Source organism: Aphanomyces invadans (assembly GCF_000520115.1).
Source record: "Aphanomyces invadans strain NJM9701 unplaced genomic scaffold supercont1.33, whole genome shotgun sequence".
Classification (NCBI taxonomy): domain Eukaryota; phylum Oomycota; class Saprolegniomycetes; order Saprolegniales; family Verrucalvaceae; genus Aphanomyces; species Aphanomyces invadans.
Genome location: NW_008580178.1, coordinates 213,254 through 236,673, shown reverse-complemented (window position 1 = coordinate 236,673; position 23,420 = coordinate 213,254). Strand labels below are relative to the sequence as shown.

At 55.0% G+C, this 23,420-nt stretch overlaps 11 protein-coding genes across 15 annotated transcripts; 4 read left to right on the top strand and 7 right to left on the bottom strand.

Moving 5' to 3' along the window:
• Positions 1-785: 785 nt before the first annotated feature.
• On the bottom strand, positions 786-3,165 carry H310_11681 (hypothetical protein). The gene is made up of 4 exons (XM_008878431.1): positions 2,214-3,165; positions 1,794-2,168; positions 1,213-1,741; positions 786-1,160 (listed from the first exon to the last, which is right to left on the bottom strand). The coding sequence occupies exons 1-4, from the start codon at positions 3,151-3,153 to the stop codon at positions 863-865; spliced, it is 2,142 nt and encodes a 713-aa protein (XP_008876653.1). The 5' UTR covers positions 3,154-3,165; the 3' UTR covers positions 786-862.
• Positions 3,166-3,310: 145 nt separating this feature from the next.
• Positions 3,311-5,361, bottom strand: H310_11680 (hypothetical protein). 3 transcript variants are annotated; one of them, XM_008878430.1, is made up of 4 exons: positions 4,496-5,361; positions 4,054-4,438; positions 3,616-4,002; positions 3,311-3,563 (listed from the first exon to the last, which is right to left on the bottom strand). In XM_008878430.1, the coding sequence occupies exons 1-4, from the start codon at positions 5,291-5,293 to the stop codon at positions 3,346-3,348; spliced, it is 1,788 nt and encodes a 595-aa protein (XP_008876652.1). In that variant the 5' UTR covers positions 5,294-5,361; the 3' UTR covers positions 3,311-3,345. The 3 variants fall into 3 exon arrangements, with proteins under 3 accessions (XP_008876652.1, XP_008876651.1, XP_008876650.1); XM_008878429.1 differs by having other exon boundaries at positions 3,311-4,002; XM_008878428.1 differs by having other exon boundaries at positions 3,311-4,438.
• A 1,775-nt stretch (positions 5,362-7,136) lies between these two features.
• On the top strand, positions 7,137-9,294 carry H310_11679 (hypothetical protein; the record flags this gene model as incomplete). The annotated part of the gene is made up of 5 exons (XM_008878427.1): positions 7,137-7,195; positions 7,265-7,312; positions 7,385-7,476; positions 7,536-7,623; positions 7,710-9,294. 5 exons carry the CDS (start codon positions 7,137-7,139, stop codon positions 9,049-9,051), a joined length of 1,629 nt encoding a protein of 542 aa, XP_008876649.1. The 3' UTR covers positions 9,052-9,294.
• Positions 9,295-9,338: 44 nt separating this feature from the next.
• Positions 9,339-10,534, bottom strand: H310_11678 (hypothetical protein). The gene has a single exon (XM_008878426.1). The coding sequence runs from the start codon at positions 10,494-10,496 to the stop codon at positions 9,462-9,464; it is 1,035 nt and encodes a 344-aa protein (XP_008876648.1). The 5' UTR covers positions 10,497-10,534; the 3' UTR covers positions 9,339-9,461.
• A 713-nt stretch (positions 10,535-11,247) lies between these two features.
• Positions 11,248-12,697, bottom strand: H310_11677 (hypothetical protein). The gene has a single exon (XM_008878425.1). The coding sequence runs from the start codon at positions 12,481-12,483 to the stop codon at positions 11,737-11,739; it is 747 nt and encodes a 248-aa protein (XP_008876647.1). The 5' UTR covers positions 12,484-12,697; the 3' UTR covers positions 11,248-11,736.
• Positions 12,698-13,173: 476 nt separating this feature from the next.
• H310_11676 lies at positions 13,174-15,653 on the top strand. 2 transcript variants are annotated; one of them, XM_008878424.1, is made up of 7 exons: positions 13,174-13,566; positions 13,610-14,133; positions 14,221-14,427; positions 14,475-14,703; positions 14,750-14,881; positions 14,942-15,098; positions 15,191-15,653. In XM_008878424.1, the coding sequence occupies exons 1-7, from the start codon at positions 13,196-13,198 to the stop codon at positions 15,473-15,475; spliced, it is 1,905 nt and encodes a 634-aa protein (XP_008876646.1). In that variant the 5' UTR covers positions 13,174-13,195; the 3' UTR covers positions 15,476-15,653. The 2 variants fall into 2 exon arrangements, with proteins under 2 accessions (XP_008876646.1, XP_008876645.1); XM_008878423.1 differs by having other exon boundaries at positions 14,942-15,653.
• H310_11675 (hypothetical protein) lies at positions 15,497-16,048 on the bottom strand. Its single transcript, XM_008878422.1, has 2 exons — positions 15,857-16,048; positions 15,497-15,810 (listed from the first exon to the last, which is right to left on the bottom strand). The coding sequence occupies exons 1-2, from the start codon at positions 16,031-16,033 to the stop codon at positions 15,727-15,729; spliced, it is 261 nt and encodes an 86-aa protein (XP_008876644.1). The 5' UTR covers positions 16,034-16,048; the 3' UTR covers positions 15,497-15,726.
• Positions 16,049-16,199: 151 nt separating this feature from the next.
• On the top strand, positions 16,200-16,546 carry H310_11674 (hypothetical protein). The gene is made up of 2 exons (XM_008878421.1): positions 16,200-16,362; positions 16,417-16,546. The coding sequence occupies exons 1-2, from the start codon at positions 16,261-16,263 to the stop codon at positions 16,462-16,464; spliced, it is 150 nt and encodes a 49-aa protein (XP_008876643.1). The 5' UTR covers positions 16,200-16,260; the 3' UTR covers positions 16,465-16,546.
• H310_11673 (hypothetical protein) lies at positions 16,485-18,080 on the bottom strand. Its single transcript, XM_008878420.1, has 3 exons — positions 17,560-18,080; positions 16,904-17,510; positions 16,485-16,853 (listed from the first exon to the last, which is right to left on the bottom strand). The coding sequence occupies exons 1-3, from the start codon at positions 18,037-18,039 to the stop codon at positions 16,552-16,554; spliced, it is 1,389 nt and encodes a 462-aa protein (XP_008876642.1). The 5' UTR covers positions 18,040-18,080; the 3' UTR covers positions 16,485-16,551.
• Positions 18,081-18,612: 532 nt separating this feature from the next.
• Positions 18,613-20,543, bottom strand: H310_11672. Of its 2 annotated transcripts, XM_008878418.1 has the most exons (5): positions 19,968-20,543; positions 19,666-19,924; positions 19,285-19,526; positions 18,935-19,238; positions 18,613-18,883 (listed from the first exon to the last, which is right to left on the bottom strand). In XM_008878418.1, exons 1-5 carry the CDS (start codon positions 20,520-20,522, stop codon positions 18,639-18,641), a joined length of 1,605 nt encoding a protein of 534 aa, XP_008876640.1. In that variant the 5' UTR covers positions 20,523-20,543; the 3' UTR covers positions 18,613-18,638. The 2 variants fall into 2 exon arrangements, with proteins under 2 accessions (XP_008876640.1, XP_008876641.1); XM_008878419.1 differs by having other exon boundaries at positions 18,616-19,238; positions 19,968-20,539.
• Positions 20,544-21,654: 1,111 nt separating this feature from the next.
• Positions 21,655-22,953, top strand: H310_11671 (hypothetical protein). The gene has a single exon (XM_008878417.1). The coding sequence runs from the start codon at positions 21,669-21,671 to the stop codon at positions 22,884-22,886; it is 1,218 nt and encodes a 405-aa protein (XP_008876639.1). The 5' UTR covers positions 21,655-21,668; the 3' UTR covers positions 22,887-22,953.
• Positions 22,954-23,420: the final 467 nt, after the last annotated feature.

Genomic DNA, 23,420 nt, shown 5'->3' with positions numbered 1-23,420 from the left:
GTTTGAACCTACGCTTATACGTTAGAACCAAGGACTTCTCAGCACATATCAATATATAGAGAGCATTCAATTTGAAAGGTTATGCGTTTCATGATCATATGACTGCCATCATCGTTTGTCCAATAAAATCGAACTGGCTTTTCCACTTAAAAAGGAACGGACTTGTACATCTTACAGGTATACTTCTGGTTTTGTCGAACACCTGGTATTCTTGTGAAAAGAAAGAGATGGGATAGTTTGCAAAATCTCCCTAATATGGGCGGCTCACCGTACGTTTCGAGACTCGATTTCCTCCATAAATAAATCTGAAATTAGCTACCATGCTGTGTCGAATCGTTGATACTGTAGCATTGCAACTGCTGAGACCACGCAACGAGTTCTTGATGGAAGATCGACTAACAGGAGCAAATTTTCATGCTGTCATGTTGCTGCGGGTGTAGGTGCGAGCAAGCATCGCCGACCTCGTCGTGTGGCTGAGACTGGCAAGACAAACAATGCTCACGATCAAACCTTTTAGAAGAAATAACCTTCACAATACAATATTTCTGTTACGCTGAGTCGTTGAACTCGACGTGGCCGAATATTGCGAAAGTTTATCCTAGCGTACGAACCGGTGCAGTAAGCTTGACGGCGGCGGCGTGCAGGCTCAACTCTTGGACAAACTGTGTGTGCTTGTGGACATGACTGGATGAAAGCGGTCCCCACGTCAACGATATGAAGCTTGCGAGGAACGAGGTGGGTGCGATGTGTTCGCACCTCGTTCCTTGGGACGTCATGGCTCGATCGGCGCAGTGGCGCACGTACGAGACATAAATACATGGCTTTATACACACTGCAATGGCTGCGAGGTTTCGTGTGTGGGTCACACGAACGCCGGTCGGTTGTCCATCGAGTCGATCTTGAACTGAAAGCTCTCGGACCGGACAAACTGAGGCACGACTTCGTCCGCCTCCCGCCCGAGAATCTTGGACGACAAAAAGTCCTGGCGCTTGAGCTGGACTTGAATGCGCTCGGGAACGTTTTCCCAGTACCGTGACACGCTGTACCGAAACAGGAGCAACGTGGCAACGTACAGCACAAAGAGGCGCAACTTGGCCAAGTCGCCTTCGATCGTGTTGTCTGGAAAGTCGAACACGTTGGAAGAATAGACCAAAAAGAACCTGGAGCAAGTGCACGCGTGGTTAGATGTGATCTGCCGTGGCAAACACATACCCGTTGGTGAAGATGCTTAGCGTGACAAGGACTTCGAGCACGGTGACCCACTGCCCTGCCGTCGCGGCTTGGCGCGGCGTCGGTCGGCGGTATTCGTTCAAGAGCCGATACGCATCGATGCGGATTTCGCACACGTTGTTGATGAGGGACAGTAGCGGTGTAGCAGGGAATGCCCCGATGAACAAGATCGTGTACCCAAACTGCAACACGAGCTCGAGGTAGTCGTAGAACGTGCCAAGCCAGCCATAATCCGCCAGGTAAAACTCTTCCTCGAGGGGGTGGATGTGGTCTTGGGGGTGGCCGACTCGACACGCTGTCCACAGGCTCCACAGACGAGGCAAGAGGACCTGTTGTAGGTTCCCCCACAGCATTTGGAGCCCAAAGATGAAAAGAAGCGAGATGCGCAGCTCCCCGAGGCAATCGTTGTTCATGCATTGCACGCCAATGTACCGCTTGACGAACATGACGTAGAAGAGCGCGGCAAAGTTATTGATCACGTGAAACAAGATCGACTTGAGGATGAACGCGCCTACGTCCAGCCAAGCCGTGTGAGCACGGGGGAGTAGACCCAACGGAAAAACCTTCGTGCTCCGACTCGGTCGCGTGGTTTTCGATCTCATTCAGTTGGACACACACCGAGTCGTAGATTTGAAACATGACGGCAATTTGCGCCACGTTGGCCAAATTCGCGACGGGGCCGCCGATAAGAAAGTCCCACGACCCGACTCGAATCGAGTACTTGGCTTCGATCAAGTAGTTTTGCAAGTAAAAGTTCATCGAGACGAGGCCGGCCACGAGCCCAATGAGACCACACAGGAGCAACCAGCTCCAGCACATGCGGTTCAACTTTTCGCGCTTGTCAAAATACAGCATCGGGCGACCTGTAATGGGACTCGGGACCAGGCGCCCGACAAATTGCGGACGCGGCTGCTCGGTCGCTTGAAAGTTTGTCGTGCCTAGGGCAGGTCCATCTTAGCCCGGACGACGTCGAGGACGTATACCCCAGTGAAACGCCAGCGTGGCATTGTAGCGCCCCCAAGACTTCATCAAAAGCGTGGCCCAGATCACGATCCAGACACTGGAACAACCCACGACAACTTGGTCTCGTAGCCCTGAGTTGGGCAGCACGAGCTGAGGGATCCACAATCCGAGGCCGACAACGCCGGCGCCCATCAGCCACGTCGTGTAGTGCGCCAGGAACGCAAAGTACAACGCGATTTTCGACCCAAAGTACGATTGGATGGACGACAGTGGCTGCTGCCATGGCCAAAAGTGCCAGCTTAGCCAAGCTGCGGCAAGCTCCGACCTCTCGGTGGGTTCGTGAGCTGGGTAGAACGCGGCGAGGGTATTGTTGTGCAAAATCTTGTACAGGTCTAGACCAGCGCCGCCGTGCGTATTGGTCATGATGCTCTTCGTGAGGAGCATGCGCTGGGTACTCGAGAACAGCGAGTTCATCGGTCCCCGCTTGAGATACAATCGCTGCATGTCGTCACGGCACGAGTACTTGATATGAATGGACGTGTAGGGACCCATGTCGTAGAGTCCGAGGGTGTCTTGGATGGGGAAGGGCTGAATGTTCTGGAGCGGGTAACCCTGCAGCGCTGCCTCCATGAGCGCTCTTTCGTCGAGCAGCATGTTAAGCGAAATGCGGTCGGCTTCTTTCATGAGCAAATCGGGCGGCGCGCGCACGAGGCAAAAGACAAGACGCCGCACCGCTTTGTTCTTCGACATGGACGAGTAGAACAGCTTGAGCGACAGACCGGCCGCGTGCAGTCGGTGGCAAATGTCTTCGATCGACGGCTTGCGATGCATCGTCGACATCGGAAACACCAGCACGTAGTCCCACGCGTACCCATGCTCGTTCAAAAACGCATCCTGCTCGTAAATCGGCTCGTGGCTCTCCAAGTCACGGCTGCTCTCGCTGTGCCTGGTGTAAATCATCGCGCGCGCGCGGACTGTTGGATCTTGCTGAAAGGTCGCGGCGGCCTGCACCGCCTTCAACATACGACATGTAAAAAAGCGAAAATCCAGGACTTTTATATTCAAGTACTATATGCGTTCAGCTGCACATGGCTTGTTCATATACTTAATATAAGAATGTGGTCATCGTATTTTGTAAAATATCCAAACAAGTTAATAGTCGAAGTCATCGGCGTATTCGGCGGCGTGGTTGTCGTGAAGCGTCTGCCGCAGGCGGTCGTACTCGGCGATGAGGTGCCGCCGCTTCGTGCGCAGAGCTCGATGCCTGGCATAGAATGCCTGGAGGGCGTCAACGATGTTGGCAGCGATCCCTGGACTCGCGACGAAATCGTGCTCAAACACTACGACGAACTCATCGTCGCTGTACACGGCTACGCACACGTCATCAACATCTCGGTGATGCCATGCAAGCACATGGCTTACCCGTACAGATCTGCCCTGCCCCACGAGGACGCTCACGCAGCGCGGCCTCGAATTCAGGGTCCAAACCGCTGCAGTCCATGCCAAGGTTGTCCTTGACCACGTAGCCGCCGTAACGTGCCAAAAGCATCATGTGCACCCGACGCGCCCGTTTGAGGCGGTGGAGAAGCGACGTCGATATGTTGCTCGACAACACTCCTCCGGACCCCAGCACCATCGCGTACTCGTTGTTGTCGCCAAAAGTGACGAGCGAGTTGGGCTCCATTTCTGCACGAAACCGGGGCGGCACGTCGTCGCTGGCCCAGCAGCAGTCGCCGGTGCCGTCCGGCTTAGCGCCGCTGCAGTACCATTCTCCCCGCGGCCCCAACGCCATGCGATGGATTCGTCGGCCTACACGTGGAGATGGAACGAGTGGGCGGCATACTTGGGTCCGTGCCATACCTTTTTGAACGCAATTAAAGAGCTGCCTTTCAAATCGCCGTGGCAAGTGCCGCATGAACATGCGCTGACTCACGTCGCCCGTTTCTTGGACTTCGTCCAGGACCAGCGCCATCATCCCGGCCTGCTGGAGCACGAGTTGGATGAGCTTACCGGCGGGGCCTTCCGCGATCCTTGGCGGTGGGTTCTCAAGCGGGGCGACGTCGGTTAGAGCAAGCCACCCGTGGAGATCCGACTCGTTCCCGTGGGAAGATGGCACAGTCGTTCGCACAAAGGTGGTGGATGAGTCGAGTGAGACAGCGGCATTGCTTTTGACGAGCGAGAATGCCGGCAGCTCGATGAGGGGGACCCCGAGGTTTGTGTTGTTGGCGTTGCTGCAAAGGTCCATCTAAAGGAAGAGCAATGTGGTGAGCAACGACTGCACCTCCAAGGAATGAGGTGGTACGGCGCGAGGAAGAAGGTACAATTGCGGATTTGTGTCGATGGTCAGCCGGATCAAGGGACCCCAATCGTCAAGATGGACCCACAACTTGGACTGCTCCAGCCGGCCGTACGTGCGAGCTTCCAAGTCGACGACGGTCGCTTCAATGGACACGATATCGTGCGGATATGCTTTGTAGAGGCTGTTGGACGGGACGGATGGCGATGGCCACAGACTCAACGGCGTCGGTCTCGTAATCACAAACGCAAGCAACGTGTGGACGATCTCGAGGCGCTGCAGACAAGGAGTGCCGTCGCGAGTGGATTCACGGACGTACTGGCCTTCATGATGGCCCGAGAGTTCGACGAAGATCACGTTGTCTTCGCCGTAAAGACGTTCCTTCCCGAGAATGATCGTGTTCACAGGGAATGATGTGGATTGCGCTGTCACGAAGCTTGGTGCAACGTACACGGGCATGGGCTGTTCCACCACCACGTAAAGGAACGTGCCGCGTTCAGGCAAGGGTTCGAGCATGGGTAACAGAACTGGAGTACTACCAGGAACTGGTCGCTTGGAGGACTTGTCACAGTCGAAGAAGGGTGCAAATCGGTCGCGAAACTCGTGAATTGCTTGCTTCAGCGCGTGATTCGGCACGAGGTGCTTATGGTGCACAACCGCATTCGTGATGGGACTTGTCGAATTGGAACGAAACCATTGCGTGATGCTTGTTCGTTCGTACGAGTGTCCATCGGATGCGACGACAGGGTCCACCATAACATCGTGGGTGATGGGGCACACGAACGAGTCCAAGTATTCCTCCATGATGCTGCAGCAGCGACGTGTACCTGCGCGGACAAGGTGCCGCCCGTGCCAGCGGCCTCGGAGTTTTCTGAAAATTGACAATGACGTCATAAGACGCACCAATGCTGGCATGGATTTACTACAAACGGTGCTACTTTACTGGATGTGGTGCGTGTTCTCAAAGCGACGATACACGTTCAACACGTACGACATAAAGGCATGGAGAGCGGTGAAGGTGAGGGCGTCCACTGCATCCGCCACTGAGCAAGGACACTCCTCTTCCTTCATCGCCCCGCAGACGTCGTCGTCGCTGCTGTCATTGTCGACGACGGTTAGTGCTTACATGTAGGTGGTGTAAGATAAGGATGCAATAAATTTGATTGGATAATATTCAAAATATTCATCCAATAAAATACATCCGATGTTTTGATGGCGTAATCTTTGGCGAGATGCGATCGGTAAGTCGTGCGTGATGCGCCACTCTGGCCGACGTCGCCTCCCGATCATTCAACGGCGGCTACGTCGTGCTGCTCCTTGTCGTCGCTGAAGTCGTCGTCGCCTTGTACGATTGCTGCAAGTGGAGGGCCCAGTTCTATGACCTGCTCTTGCCAAACGAGGAAAGCATGGATGATGTGTGAGGTCCCTCCGTTGAGAGTGCGTGGCAGAATGGTTGGCGATACAGGAAGGTACCCCACGCGACACAATCTTGAAAGCAGGTCCGTAGGCGTGTTGTAGCTGCCGATCGTTGAATGGACGTCGAAGGTACTCAAAGGAAATGCGCCATTCACACTGCGGCCGAGCGGCCCACGTGCTTGCTGTGTTCGACTGTCAAAGGTAACAATGTCGACTGGTTCTACTTCGTGATGGACTCGCCGTCGCACGATTGTATCTCGTGGAATCCCTAGCCTTCGAGACGCTGAATGGCTCAACAGTTCGCATCGACCAACTCACGCGAGTGTCAGGTACGTAAACTTGTTAAACCCGACGGGATCAAAATGTTGTAGTGTTTGCAAGCAGTGGCGGTGGCACAGAGACACCACCGGTGTTTATATGAATGGACTTCCAAAACCCCCGAGACGTGGTCCGTGGCACGTAACCAGTTCGAGCAAGTCGCGTGAACTGCCGTGCCACTTGCCTTGGGCATCGTTGGCCGCCTGCTGCCATCGTGGTGGCTCTAAACGCTCGACCAACGCGACCAAGCACTGGGCCCATCCACCTCGTGAATAAGCCGTACACGGGGCGTGTCAAGTTCATCGTGTCCGAATCCTTCGAGTGTGGCGTTTTCCCCCAGGTGCTCTCGTGCGTCAACCGCATCGACGTCCCCTCTTGATCCGACGCGAGCTGCGGCGCGCGCTCATGTTCGTCGTGTCGGTGGCACGAAGTTCACTTTGCTCTTGCACGGTCCCAGCTACTCTGCAAGTGCACTTTGCAAGTTGAAGTTCAAAGTCGCATGTCGCGGAACGCTGCGTCGTATTTTGAGCATCGTGAGCAGCCCAGCGCAATGCAGCCATACCACTGACATGACGGAGTGGCCTCGCTAAAGATTCAAGACGCTCCGCCACGGTGGCTGCGCTGCCTCCCTGTCGGTGTGGCCCGATGTCGTGCCGTGGGTCCGACTATTGGAATTTTTTGTTGTTGTGTGTGTAAAAATGATTTTTTTTCTTTGGTACTTTTGATTTAAAAACACGCGCCGGACCGTCGGCGCCCAAGTAATGGGTGACGACGGTACAGCTCAACGCCGCGACCGACAGCATTGGCGCATTCGATGCCGACCGATGGCAGCAACGTAATGACGAATGGAGGCGTGGATATGCCGCTCTGCTTTGTTTCATTCTTTCTCGTTGGGCTGCTTCTGTTCTGCTGCATGCGCGTCGTGTGCTCCAAGCAGATTGCACAAGGCGACGATCCGTTGATCCCGAACGAGTACGTGCCACTCCAGTGAAGCGAGTGGCTTCTGTGGGTAGCACGGACTAACTCTGCGTGGGTTTGCAGGGAAGTTGGCCATCTTGCGGGCCTTACGCGCGACAAATTGGAGGGCAGGTACAGCTTGAGTTTTGGATTCGTCACCGGCGTTCCAGGACGAAGCTAACGTTCCTGGATGAATGGCCACAGGGAAGCTGAAGCGAAGAAGTGGACGTGCGGTATTTGCGCCTTCCACAATCCGTCCGACAAACTCACGTGCGTACTCTGCGATACAAGCAAAGGTACAGCAAGCTCGTTCATCGTATTCGAGGTGCTTGGCGGACTAACTGGCATTGCCCAGCAACGTTCTTGCTCGTCATGCCTGAATTTCGAGCCGTTGCTGGGACTTTACCTCTTGACCAACTCAACGACAAGCAGCGCAGTGCAAAGTACGTACACACGCTTTCCAGCGATCCCGTCATTTCCGAAACGCGACGACATTTCTCCAGTGGGCCACGTCGTCATGACGCTGTAGGAATCGCAACCAGTGGAAGCGAAAGCACAATGGATCCGCGTGGGAATGGCAGGCATTTCCACCGGCCAACGCGCACGACTACCTGGTGCTGGCGGCCGCTTCCACCACCGACAGCCCGTGCCTCATGCAGCCATCGACGATGTCGGCAGGCAGATCTGTCCTTGGTCACGTGCTGCCGTCATGGTGGTCTGGTCAGCTTGCCGAACTCCAAACAACACCATTCTCCCTGAAATACGCGTGGCTTCTCTCGTACTTGGCGACGGTATATCCTTCGCACGCCAAGCTAACGCTACGTCGCGAATCCATCTTCGACCAGTCCATGTATGCCTTGACCAAGGCTCCTACAGACCAGCTCTGCTTCTTGACCATCATCTCGCTGGTTGGAGAGAGCGCAGTCGACGCCGGCGGAGTCACACGGGAATGGTACACGCTGCTCACGATGGCCATCATGGATGAACGGAGAGGGCTCTTTACAGTAACCAACAACGCCGACCAGTCCTACTACATCAACCCCAACTCGGAAAACGTCCATGGCGCGAACCACTTGGATCGATACTTGGCCATCGGCCGGTTGCTGGGCCGAGCTATCATTGACGAGCAAGTCCTGCCATTCCACTTTTGCGTCCCCCTCTTCAAGATGCTCCTGGGGTATCCTGTCTCCATGGACGACATTCGGTATCTCGACCCGACTGTGTACTCGAGCCTCGTGTACGTCCGAGACTGCGACGACGTCGACGATCTCGCGCTCACGTTCAGTGTGACGGTGGACGAAGCCGGGTCGGAGGTCGAGCTTGTGGTTGGCGGACGAGATATCGCCGTCACGAACGCCAACAAGGCCGAGTACGTGGACAGGATGGTGCAGTACTTGCTGTTTGACCGGGTCGCGCCGCAGCTACAGCATTTGGTCCAGGGCCTGTACGACGTGCTGCCGCAGGAGCTGTTGATGCCGTTCGATTACAAGGAGCTCGAGTTGATCCTGTGTGGGTTTTCCGAGATCGACGTGGCCGACTGGAAGCGGTCGACGATCGTGTCCAAGTCGTTGGAGGACGTGGTCGGTTGGTTCTGGGACGTCATCGAGTTTGACATGACGGCGTCGGAGCGGGCCAAGCTGCTCCAGTTCACGACCGGATCGTCTCGCGTGCCGTTGCAGGGCTTTCGTGCGTTGACGAGCCAGCTATGCCCGTTTTCGCTGCACGGCGTGCCGTACGAGCGCGGCGTTTTCCCCAAGGTGCACTCGTGCTTTAACCGCATCGACCTCCCGATCTACCCCACGAGGGCGCTGCTGGCCGAGGGCCTGTGTGCCCTTGTCAACATCCAGAGCATGGCGTTCACGATGGTGTAGGCGTCTTCGTATTTAAATCCGACGCAGAACCACAACGTCTTTTGCCACAACGTCGATCGAAACGACAGCATGTCTCGTTCATGGATGCGGTGGCATTTCGGGATGGGAGGTCGCGTCGTCAAGCGTCTACTGGCAGAGCAATCCTGAAGCGTTGGCCACCGCCTCCACAAAAATTCCCACGTGGGGCAATCGAAAGTCATCGAAAGGAGCGTCCTCCACTCGACCAAGCGCGGTCGCCCTCGGGCCATATCAACGTCTTCCAAACATTCGTCCTGGATCGTGGGGAATGTAGAGATGTGGGGGAGGTCGACCAAGGGCATGCTCCACTGCTACTTATGTCACAACCATTTAAATAGTGCCGTGCCAACTACACTTTGTCCACGGACCTCTTTGGATGCTGCACGGCAACATTACGACGTCAAGAGGCGGGCATCTTCATCGATGCGGAGCCAGCATTTCGTCTCGTGGCATCGGTGGAAGGCTTGCCCCGTCGCGTCCAGCACGACGGCTTCCGACTCGACGACATCACCCATATCCATCCACGCGAGCACGTGAGCCGTGGATACTGTCGGCCACAGCGCGAGAGGCGTGCGGCGACCAAGGCAAAAGCGCATGCGCACTTCCATGGCTTCCACGAGCTCCAAGTCCCCCAGCGACACGTACGCAGTGTCGACAAGCGACCCGAAGGCGTCGCCGTCGACTTCGACGAAGGGCGCATTGTTGTCGACAAGCCCAACGAGAAGTGCATCGACGGGCAGCGGACGAACAAGCTCGGGCGGCATCGTGTCATGGCTGTCTTGGGACCACAGCACCGACGTCTCCCGCGAAACTCTGTAGACGGACGGCGGTTGGTTTGGGGATAGATTGGTGCTCGGTCGCGGCGGCGGGTTGTTGGTATAGAAAACCACCGGAAGTGGTGGAGACGGCGGTGGATATTCAATGGGGTACACCATGGGACTGCCGTCGGACTGGGTGAGTTTGCCGTTAAACTCTGCAATCGCCGCTTTGAGAGCATGATTTGGGACAACCTGGCGCAGGTTCAAGCGGTGATTTGTGAGTGGACTCTTGGAGCGCTTCGTGAACATGCCGAGGAACACCTTGCGATCTTGGATGTTGTTGCGGTCGTACGAATACCCATCGGCAGCGACGACAGGGTCGACCATCGTGGCTTTGCCGATGGGACAGCAGAAGGCCGAGAGAGTCGACGACAAAGGCGGCAGCGCGCCATGGCGCGCATACTCTTGAATCGCCAAGCGGAGGGTATGGTTTGGCACTAACCGTGACGAAGGCAATGGAGCGTTCGTGGCCGGGCTCGTGACTTTCTGTTCAAACCACGTCTCGATATCGTCGCGCTCGTACGAGTGACCATCGCACGCGACGACGGGGTCCTTCATCACTTCCTGGCTGATCGGGCACACAAACGACTCGAGCGCCTGCCGCGGCATGGTCTTTGCCGCCGCCCTCCTTGGTTTTTCTGGACGTGACATTGGATCCCGTCGAGTGTTGGTCCATGTAGGATTTACCGGAATTTCCCAGTTTGCCTGTCGAAACGTCCATCCCGTACCCGGAAAAACGCAATATTTTGCTAAAATTTCGCCTTCATCGGTCCAAATGAGAGTTTCGACGTGTACGAAGTGGTGGGATAAACCTGCACATGACATCATGAGAAATGTTGGATTTCTCGTTGGAACCCCGAGCCATGTCATGACGACGCCAGCCACGCCGCAGCCCTCGTCACGTTGTTTGGAGCGACTGGTGGACGCTACAGCAGGGCGCCCAGCTTTTGTGTGTGTGTGCTTCGAGATCGGCGTCGGATTTGCCGCAGGCGCCGTCTGTGCATGGCAGCGACCAGAGACACGGCAAACGCACTCTACGGTGGGGCCAATCTATGCCATGATACATGCATATTGAACGATCGTGGAGCTGTGGCCGTGAGCCAAATGCCTTGAGTTAGCCACGGCTCGGCGCGCTGGTTCGGGAAGTTTGTCGGTGGGGCATCGTTGCCGACGTATAAATTATGACAGGATATAGATTCTTCGCAGGTCTTCTCGATCATGTCACAAGTGGAAAGATCGCCAAGATGGACAACGTGCCCACACTCGCCGCGTTCACGTGCCCAATCGGCGGTAAGCGCATGGAAGATCCCGTGGTGGCGTCGGACGGGTACTCGTACGACCGCCGCTTCTTGGAGGCATGGTTGGAGGTGCAGAGTACAAGTCCCACCACACAACAACCATTGCCATCGAAGGTTTTGCTGCCAAACCACGCGCTCAAATCCGCCATCCACGAAGTTGCAGTCCACGGTGTGTCGATCGAAATTGTATCGTTCGTCGGTCCCATCACGCAGGATGTGTTTGTCGAGCCCGTCGTTGCCTGCGACGGACACACGTACGAGCGCACGAGTATTCAACACTGGTTTCGCACGAGGCGGACGAGTCCCGTTACCAACGCTGTCTTGCACAACACGACGCTCCTTCCCAACCACACACTCAAGAAAGCTATCGAAGAAGTGTGGCCCAAGTCGTCGTCGCGAACTCTTGCCCCTCCCATCGTCGTCGTGTCGCATGACACCGTCACTTGCGACGGGTGCGGCATGCATCCCATTGTCGGTCCGCGATACAAATCCCATACAGCCAAGAACTTTGACTTATGTGCCGTTTGTGAAGCTTCGGGTGCATTTGTCGCTCAGGAGCCGTTCTTCAAGATTCTGGACTCGCGGATCCTGGGAAGGCCAGCCACCCCGATCATCCCGCCGCCGCCGTCGTCGACGCCACATGCCTCGCCGACTGCACGAGCATCGATGCAATCGGATCCAGGACCCAACAACATGACTCGCCACCCCGCATACACTGTCTGCCATACGTCTGTCACGTGCGACGGATGCTTTGCGTTTCCAATCCGCGGCATTCGCTTCAAGTCGGGCGTCGCATTTGATTTTGATTTGTGCAGTGCCTGCGAAGCGTCTGGGCAGTTTGCATTTTGCGAACCGTTTTTGAAAATCCCCGACTCGCGCAAACTTGGCCGCCCGGCCACCATCGACGTGCACAATGTCGACCACACCGGTGACGTTTTGTATCGATTGCGAATGTCCGTTGCAGTGTGCTGGACTCCCAACCACCTCGACGTCCTGCGGACGTCCGGCGTCAACCCGCTTCTCCCGGTCAACTCGCTGCTCTTGGGCAAGCGCCGCGTCCGGGGCGATGATGGCATTGTATACGTCGAAGTGTCGGGGCGAATTCTAGGCCTTCCAGCAGTACAGGCATACGTCCCACAAGAAATCGAGTCTCTCGGCTCTGACAATCGACGACCCGACATCGGCGTGACACGCGAGCGCACGATGGACGAAGAGGTGATAGCACAGCAGCGCCGTGTGTTTGTGACGACCCGGGCGCTTCCCCTGCGACGGTGGCCGTCCAACCTAGACAGCGCCATCGGTTCGACGCAAATGATCAGCGCACACGCCGAAGTGAGTACGGATGCCGTCGTGCTGAACGAACTGCACCAGCCATTCTACCGCATTGCCCACAAAAACGAGTGGGTGTGCATTCTCGACGACCAAGACGCGATGCTTGTCGCCAGCTAGCATGTACATGGAAATAGTCGCATGATGAGTGCTGGCGTTCCTGCCGCATGGACATTTCAGAAGTGTGCCATTTTGTTTCACACGTTTGAAATGTCTCCGACATCCATGGTTGATGAGGATATCGACATGCCGAAGTGTCGTCGATCGATGACGGTAAAGGAGGCACGAAGGTGTCGGCGGCATGCTCGTCGACGCACCTGCTATGGCCGAGGCATCGCAATGCCCCAAGTGCAGTGTTAAAGTCCACGGAGCGTTCACGCCGTTGATTTGGGCGTTCAAGTCGCACAGGATCGACCCGCAAGCCGAGTCAAACATTTCCACGAAGTCTGACTGCTGCTGCAGGTAGTAATCCACAGGTTCGCAGCGGAAGGATGCCTTTGACAACCCAGCGACGTGCAGCGTGAGGGATGGCGCGGCCGTCCTTTGGATGAACTTGATGTGTTGACAGTCGTTGGTTGAAAACGTAGGTTTTGGCGTATTTTTCTGGTCACGACAAAATAAATATATGAAATATCTGCGCAAATAAAGAAATACATGAATGAAAATCCGACATTGACGGCAATGGCCCGTGAGGACTCCGGGGCGGCGGATCCAACCAACTTCTCCACGCTGGACACGGCGATCTGCATGTCGTACCTCGTGTCGGTGCTAGTCGTCGGGGGCATTGCAACCTACGTGTCTCGGAAGAAGACAACTCTGGACGAGTACTACCTTGGCGGTCGAACCCTGCCATGGTGGATGCTCGGGATCGCAGACGTGTCGAGCTACATCGACATTGCGGGGACCATGATCAACACGGGGCTCATCTATGCGCTGGGAGTGCGTGGCATGTTTATCGAGGTCCGCGGCGGCCTCTGCCTCTTCCTCGCGTTCCAGCTCGCGTTCACGGGCAAACTCGCGCGTCGATGTCCCGTTCGAACGAAGGGCGAATGGTGCATCTCGTTTCTTGCTTCGTTTTCGTCATGTTCCATGTAGGATCAAATTTCGATTCGGCGCCAAGGTGGGAGGTCGGCTCGCCCGGACAGCAGTTGCGATCGTGTCGTTGATCGGCGGTATCTTCAGTGTGGCGTACTTTAGCATCGGCGGCGGCAAGTTTGTGACCGAGTTCGTCGCTGTGCCTGCATACGCAGGCCTTCCGCCCGACTTTTGGGCGTCGGGTATCCTCATGGCGATCGCACTCATGTACACGATCGTGGCCGGATTCACGTCGATGGTCCTCACGGACATTTACCAGTCGTTGTTCATTTACCCATCGTTCGTTGCCGTGTCGATTTGGGGCATGCAAGTAACGCTTCCCGCCGAGTTCCACGTATTCCTCCCGACGTTCAACACGAGCTCGTTCCTGAACGTGACGACGACGCATGATGCGTGGACTGCCGCCGCCCTGTCGTCTCCGAACGTGCCGGCAGAAAGTCCGTTCGCCATGTACAACTCGTTCCGTGGCATCGTGTTCCTGTACCTTACGCTGCAGTGCCTTCGATCGGCATCTGGACCTGGTGGTAAGCACAATCGTGATCCAACGCTGCATTCATGTCGTTTGGACATGATGTGCCGTGTGTCCAAGTTGCCCTAACTACCAGGACCAGGTGGAGGATTGCAAACGGTGCTTGCAACCAAGTCCGAACTCGACGTGCGCAAGCAGAGCATGCTAGCGATGCTCCTGCTGCTCTTCCGATGGGCGTTTGGAGCCGCCATCGCAGTCTTGGCAATTCACTACACCATTGCTCATCCCAACGTGACCCTCGACGCGGAAAAGGTTGTGCCGTTTGTGCTGGCCAACGTGTTGCCTTCAGGTAATGCCGTTGTCGCGCGGATGACCCGCGATGTCTCCACCTTGTAGGCTACCGTGGGTTCGTTGTGGCGTCGCTGCTGGCTGCCGCTCTGACCACGTTTGATTCGACCATTCACAGCGCTTCGTCGTACTGGACGATCGATATTTACCACGCCATCCTGCACCCGAGAGCGACGGCGGCGCAGTTGGTCTTTCAAGCGAGGTTGTCCACAGTCGTGATCCTGTTGCTTGGATGGCTGCTGTCCCTTGGCATAGTGACCATCAACCGCATTTGGGGGTACGTTTGTGCGACTTGGTCAACGAGTCGATCATGTCATGTGCAGGTTCATGACGATTGCCATGTGCGGGGGTGTTGTGTACCCGTTTTTCCTATCGTGGTACTGGGCGCGCTTCAACGGCGCCGGGTGCGCTGCCGGCCTCGTCACGGGCATTGTGGCTGCGGCCACTATCTTTTTGTACGTGTTCGTGGGCACAATGGGAGCAAGCTGACACGTTGATGTGGCTCATCTGCACAGCGCCTGGCCTCATGTGGGCGAGTCCGACGTGTTCTTGTGGTCGTCTACGGCATCGGGTTTTGTGTCGATCGTGACTGCCTACCTCTCTCCGGCGACGACTCCTCAAACTCTCAACACGTTCTACAAATTCGTGCGGCCACCTGGTCTATGGCGAGAGGTATTCCAGGTCTTCGCCGCCATGCATCTGCGGTGGTTTCTCATCGTTTTGTCAACAAGAGGCAGCGAACTCCAACGTCGACGTGGTTGTAGGTGTCGTGCACATGCTTTCGAACTGACGAACTGGCGGCGATCTCGGCCGAGAACTGGAAGGACCTCGGCTGCTCTGGAATGCTGCTCGTCGTGCAAATCGCGACATACGTCTTGGCAGTGAGTGTCGTGCTCAAGGTGTGGCATCAAGCAGCAGTTCTCGCCGTTATCTTGGGGGCGGTCCTCCCAGTTATCTACTTCAAATGGTACCTACCCGTCGACGGCCTGGCTCAAGTCATCTCGTACGAGCCACTGCTCCTCGATCAAGACAAGGACGCATGGGGGTAACCAGTGGCGCATGCACGAAGGCCTCGAACACACGACACGTCATTGTTGATGTGGATGGCTGCGCGGACTCTGCACTTTGTGCCACGAGCAGGGCTTAGACAATCTGCATTCAGCCGTCGGTGAAACAAGTAGCATGTCGTCGAAATTTCGCACGTAAGTCATCACGCACTCCCATCCAGATCGAGCTTTCCATTCCCATCGAAGCAATGTCAAGTTTGCACACAGGGGCGCCTACAACTCGATTCCGTGGACTACTTGACATTGCGTGGGTCCTCGCCAGGCGCTGGGATGCGCTTGATGACTAACTCGGACGTATTCAGCTTTTGCATGATTTTCTACACAAGTTGAATGAGACTGGTGCAAGTCTCGATGTTGTGGTACCCGATGCTCCTCGTCCAAGTTGAACGCTCGTTCGCTTTGGCTCTTGACGAGCACGTCCTTCTTCTCCATCTTCCCGTCGAGGAACTGATTCAGAACGGTGAACCCACCGACCACGAACAGCACGAACGGCATGCCGACTTTGACGAACAAGTTGGTCTTCTTCCGCGCGGCTGCCATCCTTCGTTCCTCGAGTTGAAACGAAATTGGCAAGACCAGCCAATCCGATTTCATTGTCTGAGGTCTACGACTTTCGATTCGCTGTATTTTCACCAATCAATGCACAGAAATAGAAGGGAGTGCGATATTACTGGTTATATTTGAACCAATGAATTACCAACAATCCCCGTTGTACATGTTGTATTTTTCTTCCAGTGGCGGCGGCGAATTCGGCGGCGGCGCGCACGATGCACTTGAACTTAGGCCAATACATCTTCCTCTTTGGCGTGAGCGTCGGGTCCTTGTTCGCGGGATCCATCGCGATGCACTCAGTCCTCCAGCCTGACTTGGTATGGCTCGCTCCATGAACGTTTCCGTGGCGCTCACTCCTTGGTCCCTTCCAGACCATTCCAATTCTTCCAGACGACGATGCCGACGACTCGAAGCAGTAGACAATCCAATAAACGAGAAATTTCGATATGCGACAGCTCTTGGTTACAGGATGGCAGATCCATTTACATGGGTATCGAAGAACGAAGTCATCGAAAATAGCGGTCGTGATCAAGGTAATCTCGGACAGGGGGTGGGACGTGCAATGCGCGCTGGCGCCACGCCCGCGCGTCTTCCTCCGCTTGGTGACGTCGGCATCGCATCAAGTTCGTGCACAGATTGCAGTCGGTCGAGAAGAATCGCACGACAGGATGATGTTGCGTCATGAAGAACTCGGACTCGTTCCAGCCGTCGTAGGCACCAGTATACTCGCAATTGTGGGTAAAATTCCACCCGAACAGTTCTGACGTCGTGTGATAAAGCTGGGCGAGCTGCACGTCCAGTTCAGCATCTACGGGGAACTCCATCAGCATCGTCGTCCACACAGAAACGTTGTCGCACCCCTTGACATGTCCACTTGCTGCTGCTCATCCACATCCTCGCCCCAGTCCGGCCGCCGCCGCCGCCTTCCATGGTACTCGCGACCGCCATGGTCCGTGTCTCCCGCGTCGTCGTCGTAGTTGGATTCCACGTGTACAATGAACGAGTCGAACTTGCGCTTGAGTGGCAGCATCGGCTTGAATTCTGCCGCCGTTGGGTTCAGTGTGCGCGGGGTGGAAGCAAGATGAGCGTTCGAGGCTGACGAAGGCGCCTTTTTTGGTGATAAGTGCGACTGTGGAAGGGACAGCGTTGCAGTTGTCAGGAAGGGCTGGGACGATGCGGGCGGGGTCAGCGGCTCGGTAGGCGAGGGAGACATCGATTGCTTCTTCGTTGGGGTGGTGGGGAGGGAAAGGGACTCATTTGGACGATTGTCAATTTGTGCGTGAAAGTTTGGTACGATGTGAAGTGAAGGCGACGACGAGTTCACGACCTTCCGCCGCTTCTTCCGCTTCTTACCAGTGGACGTCTTGCCTCCTTGTTTCGTCTCTTGGTCCACTTCCTGAAGCAGAGCTTCCATTTGCCGCAGCGATTCTCTTTCCAGGTATGTCACGAAGCTCTTGATGATCAACTGCCGACTCGGTTTGTGAGACACATCGAGAGGTCGAGGTTGGGAGTACCTGTTCGAGCAACATGGCGATGAGATGCTGATACTCGTCCCAAGAGCTCACGCCTTCGCTGTCGTGGAAGAAGAGTTGGGTGAAGTCCTTGTCGCTCAAGACATAGGGTTGGCTGAGGAACCCATGCAGGTTTGCTTGGATGAGCTCAAACAGAGCCGATGCATGGCCGTCCTGGACGAGTTCGTTCTTGACCGTCATAATGCCAGTGCCAATGTCCATAAACTCCATGGCTTCCAGAAGTTCGTACGTCGGTTCGTCTGCGGTGGACGAGGAGGCTTTTTTGAGTCGGCGTTGCATGAGCCCCACACATAACAGCGAAAAGTTGAGTTTGTACAGCTGCTTGACGAGATCCGCTTCGTCGAGAAAGAGAACACTCTGGCGCTCCGTCACTGTCAAGTTGTTCCAGTAATCATTCACCCGCGCCGGCATGGACATCTGCCGCGTCATCTTCATGTACTTCTGCCACACCGCGCCGCCCATCGCACGAACCGATTGTTGGTCAACCCAGCAGATCACGCGGGTGCGTTCTCTTAAGTGCGATATTGAACCTTGGTTTACACTTGGTATTTGTATTCGTCGAGCAATCACCGAGCCTTCAACACGCGCCAAAACAAAAAACTGAATTTCGACGAACGTTTAAAGGAATAAACCCTGATTTAGCTGTTCAAAACCTGTCCTGCAGACTCGAGTACAATGTGGTTCCCCTTACATCCAGTAGGGTTGCGTCTCTTGTATTCCATTCTATACTTATGAAGCAGTCAGTGGGGATGCTCTAAATGCATTGGTACGAACAGAATTGTTCACATTGAGCTCTGGTGTAACGAGAGTTGCGTTGCCGAGAGAAAACACAAGGCGGTGTGGTTTCTTGTTAATACAAATAACGCATTAGGCGATTTTGACGTCGAACTTAAGAATTATCGAACACCGCCAAAGTTTCCAAATTCTTCGAGAAAGGAGCCACCATCACGGAGTTGGCCAGGCGGCGCCATCGCCGACGCAGGCAGACCATTATGGCAGCAAATGAAGTAGGACGGAAAGAGGCCCTGCATGCAATGGTGGGAGAGCAGATACGGTATCTCTTACGACGAATAATGGTAGCCTGGAGTTTCGACGATGGGTATGTGGGGCCGACTCCATAGGGGCAAGACCTGTGCATACCACCGGAGCTTTTTCTCGATCTCCCCCTGGAAAGCCTCGAATCGGCGAAAATTGGCCTCAAGTTGGCGTAGAGTTGTAGGGTTGCGCTCCCGGGACAGCAACCCGGCCAACTTGGACACACACAACGCCGCCATGGCATGTTTGACTTCGTTTTCATTCCGCCGCACTACGATTGTGCTCATGTAAATCGTTCGAGGTGACCATGACGAATGCGTACTCAGGTTGCAATACATGCACTGTTGAAACTTGCACGGGTAATGGGCGCGATGTCGTGCGATCGCGGCGCCTTCTCGCGTCGACAGCACTTTGGTGGGATCCACTTTGTGCGTTTCGTCGTACGTTTGAGTCCTCTGCGCCCACGCCGCACACTCTCGTTGGCAGTACCTGGTGTACTTGCAATTCGTGGCGTTGGTGATATGCAGCCCATCGTGCACCCATTCCCGCCACGTTGCCACGTTTGTGGCATTGCCTTGAAAAATGTACTCGCTGATCGGATCGCACCGACGCTTCCATGTCGGCATCTAACCATCCTTCATTACGTTCATCCAAGCATGCACATGGCATTACCGCAACGTGGCAAAAGTGGTTTTGGATTGGCGGTAGCTTGGTCGTCGGTAGCTGTAGCCGTCGGACCACGTCAAATGCTTCCTTGAGTTCAAGCTCGCACGTTTGCTTGCGAACCATCAGGGACTGCCTCTCATGCGCTTGAAACTTTGCTTCGGCGACCGGCACATCCGCCGACGGTGGCGGCACGACGGACAGCGCATGGCTGAGTGCAACGTATGTGTATTGCAGCCGCCGTTGCAATACTAGAATGTTGGTCCTTCAACGTGAGAAAAAGAAAAAAGCCAAGTATTAAAGAACACGCGAGGTAGGAGAAAAAGACACGACGCTCGCCATGAAGAAGAACGCGAGTAAAAAAAGAATGCAACAAGCAAGCGCTCGCACCATGGACACACAAGGCGCAGGTGGCGGCATGTGGGCACGTTTCGCAGTGCTGTGTGAGGTTCGCAAATGCCCGACACATCGCAGACCGATCGGGACAGGACACGCCGGCCGCGCAATGCTTCAGGTGGCGACTTGCAGACACACAGGCGTTGTCGCGACACTGCGTGAAATGGACACAGTTGACTGCATCGTGGATGATGCAATATGCACGAAGCTGTTCGATCAACATGATGTTGAGGGGTTCTAGGTGCTTGAGTTCCTATCGCAGGGTAAGGCATCGCTTACGACATTCGGTTGCTTACGTCGTCGGCTTCGTCAACGACCTCTGTTGTCATGTCGTTGTCATCATCGATAAAGACGATTTCTGGCCCGCCGTGTTCAGTAGGACTGCTGTCCAAGGAACTGCTTGAGTCGTGGATTGTTTTTTTGTCGCTTTGGCTGCTGCTAGTTGGGCACGCTGTAGCGTTCGTGCCTGATTGCATGGAGTTGGTCCCAGAGAACAAGGGCTGTTCGAACAAGGCAGTGTCCAGTGGCTTGGGTTTGCTTGAGTCCACCGCAGGTTGGTCGGCGGTGGGAACAGTCGTCGAATCTACAGCATCGTCTTGTGGAGCGTCAAGGGCTTGCCGGAGCAGCAGCATCTTCTCCTGGATCTGTGCCTCCAATGCATCCTCAACAGAGGCGATAGCTGTGTCAGCGGTTGTATCGCGCCGGGCGTGGTGTCGTGATGCCCCGACTGCATGCCATGCATCCGAGCACGGCCGGCAATGACGCACAGCTCCCTTCACGCCAGACGGCCTTGCACACGCATCGCACTCCACCGTCCACTTGGCGCACTTGCACCATGTGCACTCGGCCATCTCGTCTTGGGATTGTTAGTCGATGCAAACAGCGGTAATCCTAAACCATTTGAAGGTGTCCGGATAACAATATCCGGGAGAAATATTTTCACAATGTTTCAAAATCATCTTCTGGCACAAGAATATGTCTTGTAAAACACCCCCCGATAAGAACGATTTGCCAGGTTGAAGGTAGAGAATTGCGTACTCCGGGGCAAAGCGCAGGTCATGCGTATGTTTCCTGCAGATGGCGCCGTGGCGAGAGCCCCCATCGTGCATGTCGCCGAACGTTCGACCTCGTCGTCTCTCGGTAAAAGCGGTAGGTGCGCCGTAGACGAGACATACAGAAAATGAATCGTACTTTACGTATTTTCTGATGTCTCACTTAAGTACGTGACTGAATGGATTCGCAGGGGAGAACGACAACGGCGCACGAGCTGCTGAACGGCGCTGGCCGACTCTGCGATGTCTGCCACGAAATAGGTAGGCATGATGTCGGGGCACATCGTTTGGCCGTCTCTACGCTGTTGACGCTGCGGTCGTCCTAGGAAACACAAGGTGCTGATCACTTTTGTGGCGGCGCACTCGTTTTGCGCGGGCAAATCATGCCATCTGAAGGCGTCCTTCTTACAACAGCAAGCCGTCGTTGTCGTAGAGGTCTGTCTTGCTGGAGAGTATAGTTGAGATCGCTTCTCGGAGTAACACCGACTTGACGCTCGACCGGACCGGTTGGTTGGGTTTGCCTCCAACGCCAGCACCCATTACTTACCGGGCCAAATCTCCATCGACGGCGACTACTCACTTTGGTGTTACAACCGTCAGCGTGAATATCTAAACCTGTTTGTCGTGGTGGGCACAGAGCCACAGCGGCATACCCAAGCGTTGGTGCTGACAGGACGCACGGGCACCTGCAAGGGGATTTCTCGGTGGGCATGATGCGCGATCGCCAGTTGGGGCGTGAAAATTTCACTGCCCTTCTTGCGGTACACACGCGCAGAGTGGGATTATTCTGTTTATCCCAGCCCATCATCCGGATAGCATGACTGGTTGTGGTCTGAGAAGGATGTTTTTCCCATTAAGTCCCGCTTGCCCGAGTTCGGCTGTGCATTTCATCCGGACGTCGACCGTGGTGAGACGACCATTTCGGGTTTTTCCACGGCAGAGGTGATGATGCGTGGCCTTTTCCGAGGCGCCGCCGTCGCGGCAGCGATGGTGATGTCCGTGACGGCACAGCTGACGGACTTCCCTCTGTGTCGAGGCAATCCCGTGTCTTCGTACAGTGCGGCAGTGAATGAGTACCCGGAACTCAAGAACGCGATTGAAAAGGTCAGCCAGCACCAAATTGTGACGTGGTGGACAGACAACAACCCGGACTACGACAAAGAGATGCAAAAACTCCTCAACAACTGCAACGCTTCGACGGTGCCCACGATCGTGGTGTACGGCCTCCCCAACAAGGATTGCAAGGCCGGGTTCTCGAACGTGGGTGCGAACAAAGACTCGGACATGTACGTGAGTTTTGTCAAAGAGCTTGTGTCGTTGGTCGGGACCCGACCGGTCAATTATATCCTGGAGCCGGACGCTGTTGGTCTTGCTATCGATACCGAGTGCGGGAAAACGGCCGGGTACCTCGACAACATGATGACAGTGATCCCGATGTTGACCGAGGACAATGTGAACGCGAGTCTGTACATTGATGTGGGGTACTGGGCGTTCAAAACGGAAGAAATGTCGGCGGAAGTTGTGCAGGCTATCAAGCAGCTCGCATCCAAAGGCGGCACAGTTCGCGGTATTGCCTTGGGCACGTCCAACTACCGCAAGACGTCCGAAATGAGCGACTTGTGCGCCAAGTTCGTCAAGGCGTCCAAGAAGGACTACAAATGTGTGATCGACACGTCGCGCAACTACCTCGGTCCGAAAGAAGGCACAGGCGAATGGTGCAACAGTCAATATGCCGCAATCGGGGTGCCCCCCACGTCGAAGACTGAGAACGATTTGATCGATTACTTCCTTTGGATAAAGACCCCCGGTGAAAGCGACGGACCTTGTAACACCCCCGATATCTCGAAGGACGCCCTCAAGCATGGCCCACCTGCCGGCAAGTTTTTCGAGAAAGCTTTCAGCTTGATGTGGGACCGCGGGTACTTCGTGGACAAGAAGCTCGGTGACAAAATTGGCCGGTATTCGTTGGAAGTGGAACAAATCCAAGAAGGTGGAGGCATCAGCTACGTTGCGCTCATCGTCATTGTCGCGATTTGTATCGTCCTTGTCGTCGGCATTGTCTTCTTTAAGCGTCGCCACGACGCCAAGCAAGGTCGCGCCCGTGCCAACCACCGCCAAGTGGACGCCGAAGCAGCGGTGCGCAAGCCATACTTGTCTCTTTAAGTAAACTTAATTGCACAAACATATATTTTCGGTGCGAAGGTATATTAGCACTGCGTGAATTGTTCGAACAATGTGGCTAGCAAACTTCTTCATTCCCTCAGGTCCGTGCCATAAATTGTCGCCAAGTCACCATTACATATGACGTTATGGATTGACGGCACAATGTGCCGAGAGCAGCAGGTGCAAGTACTGCGCATGGCACTGGTTTTTCATATGAAGTGCATCGCTTTATCGATTCTTGATGCCTTCATTCTGGCCATTTCATCGACGATATGACTTCGGCGATCGCCGAACTGCGAGTGTGTAATTGTGAATAGCGCAAAATCCCGTGAATTGCAGCACCTCGACAAAACATGACTTACAGTCCACGAGACCATCGAGGGGTTTTTTCAACGAAATTCATGTTTTGCCCAACGTTGGGTGATGAAATTGCACATACAGACGTGGATTTTTATGCTGAATTCAACTGTAATTCTTATAGAGCCTGAAACCTTATACCCTTCGATTTCGTCTAAATTCACCTATAGCAACCTA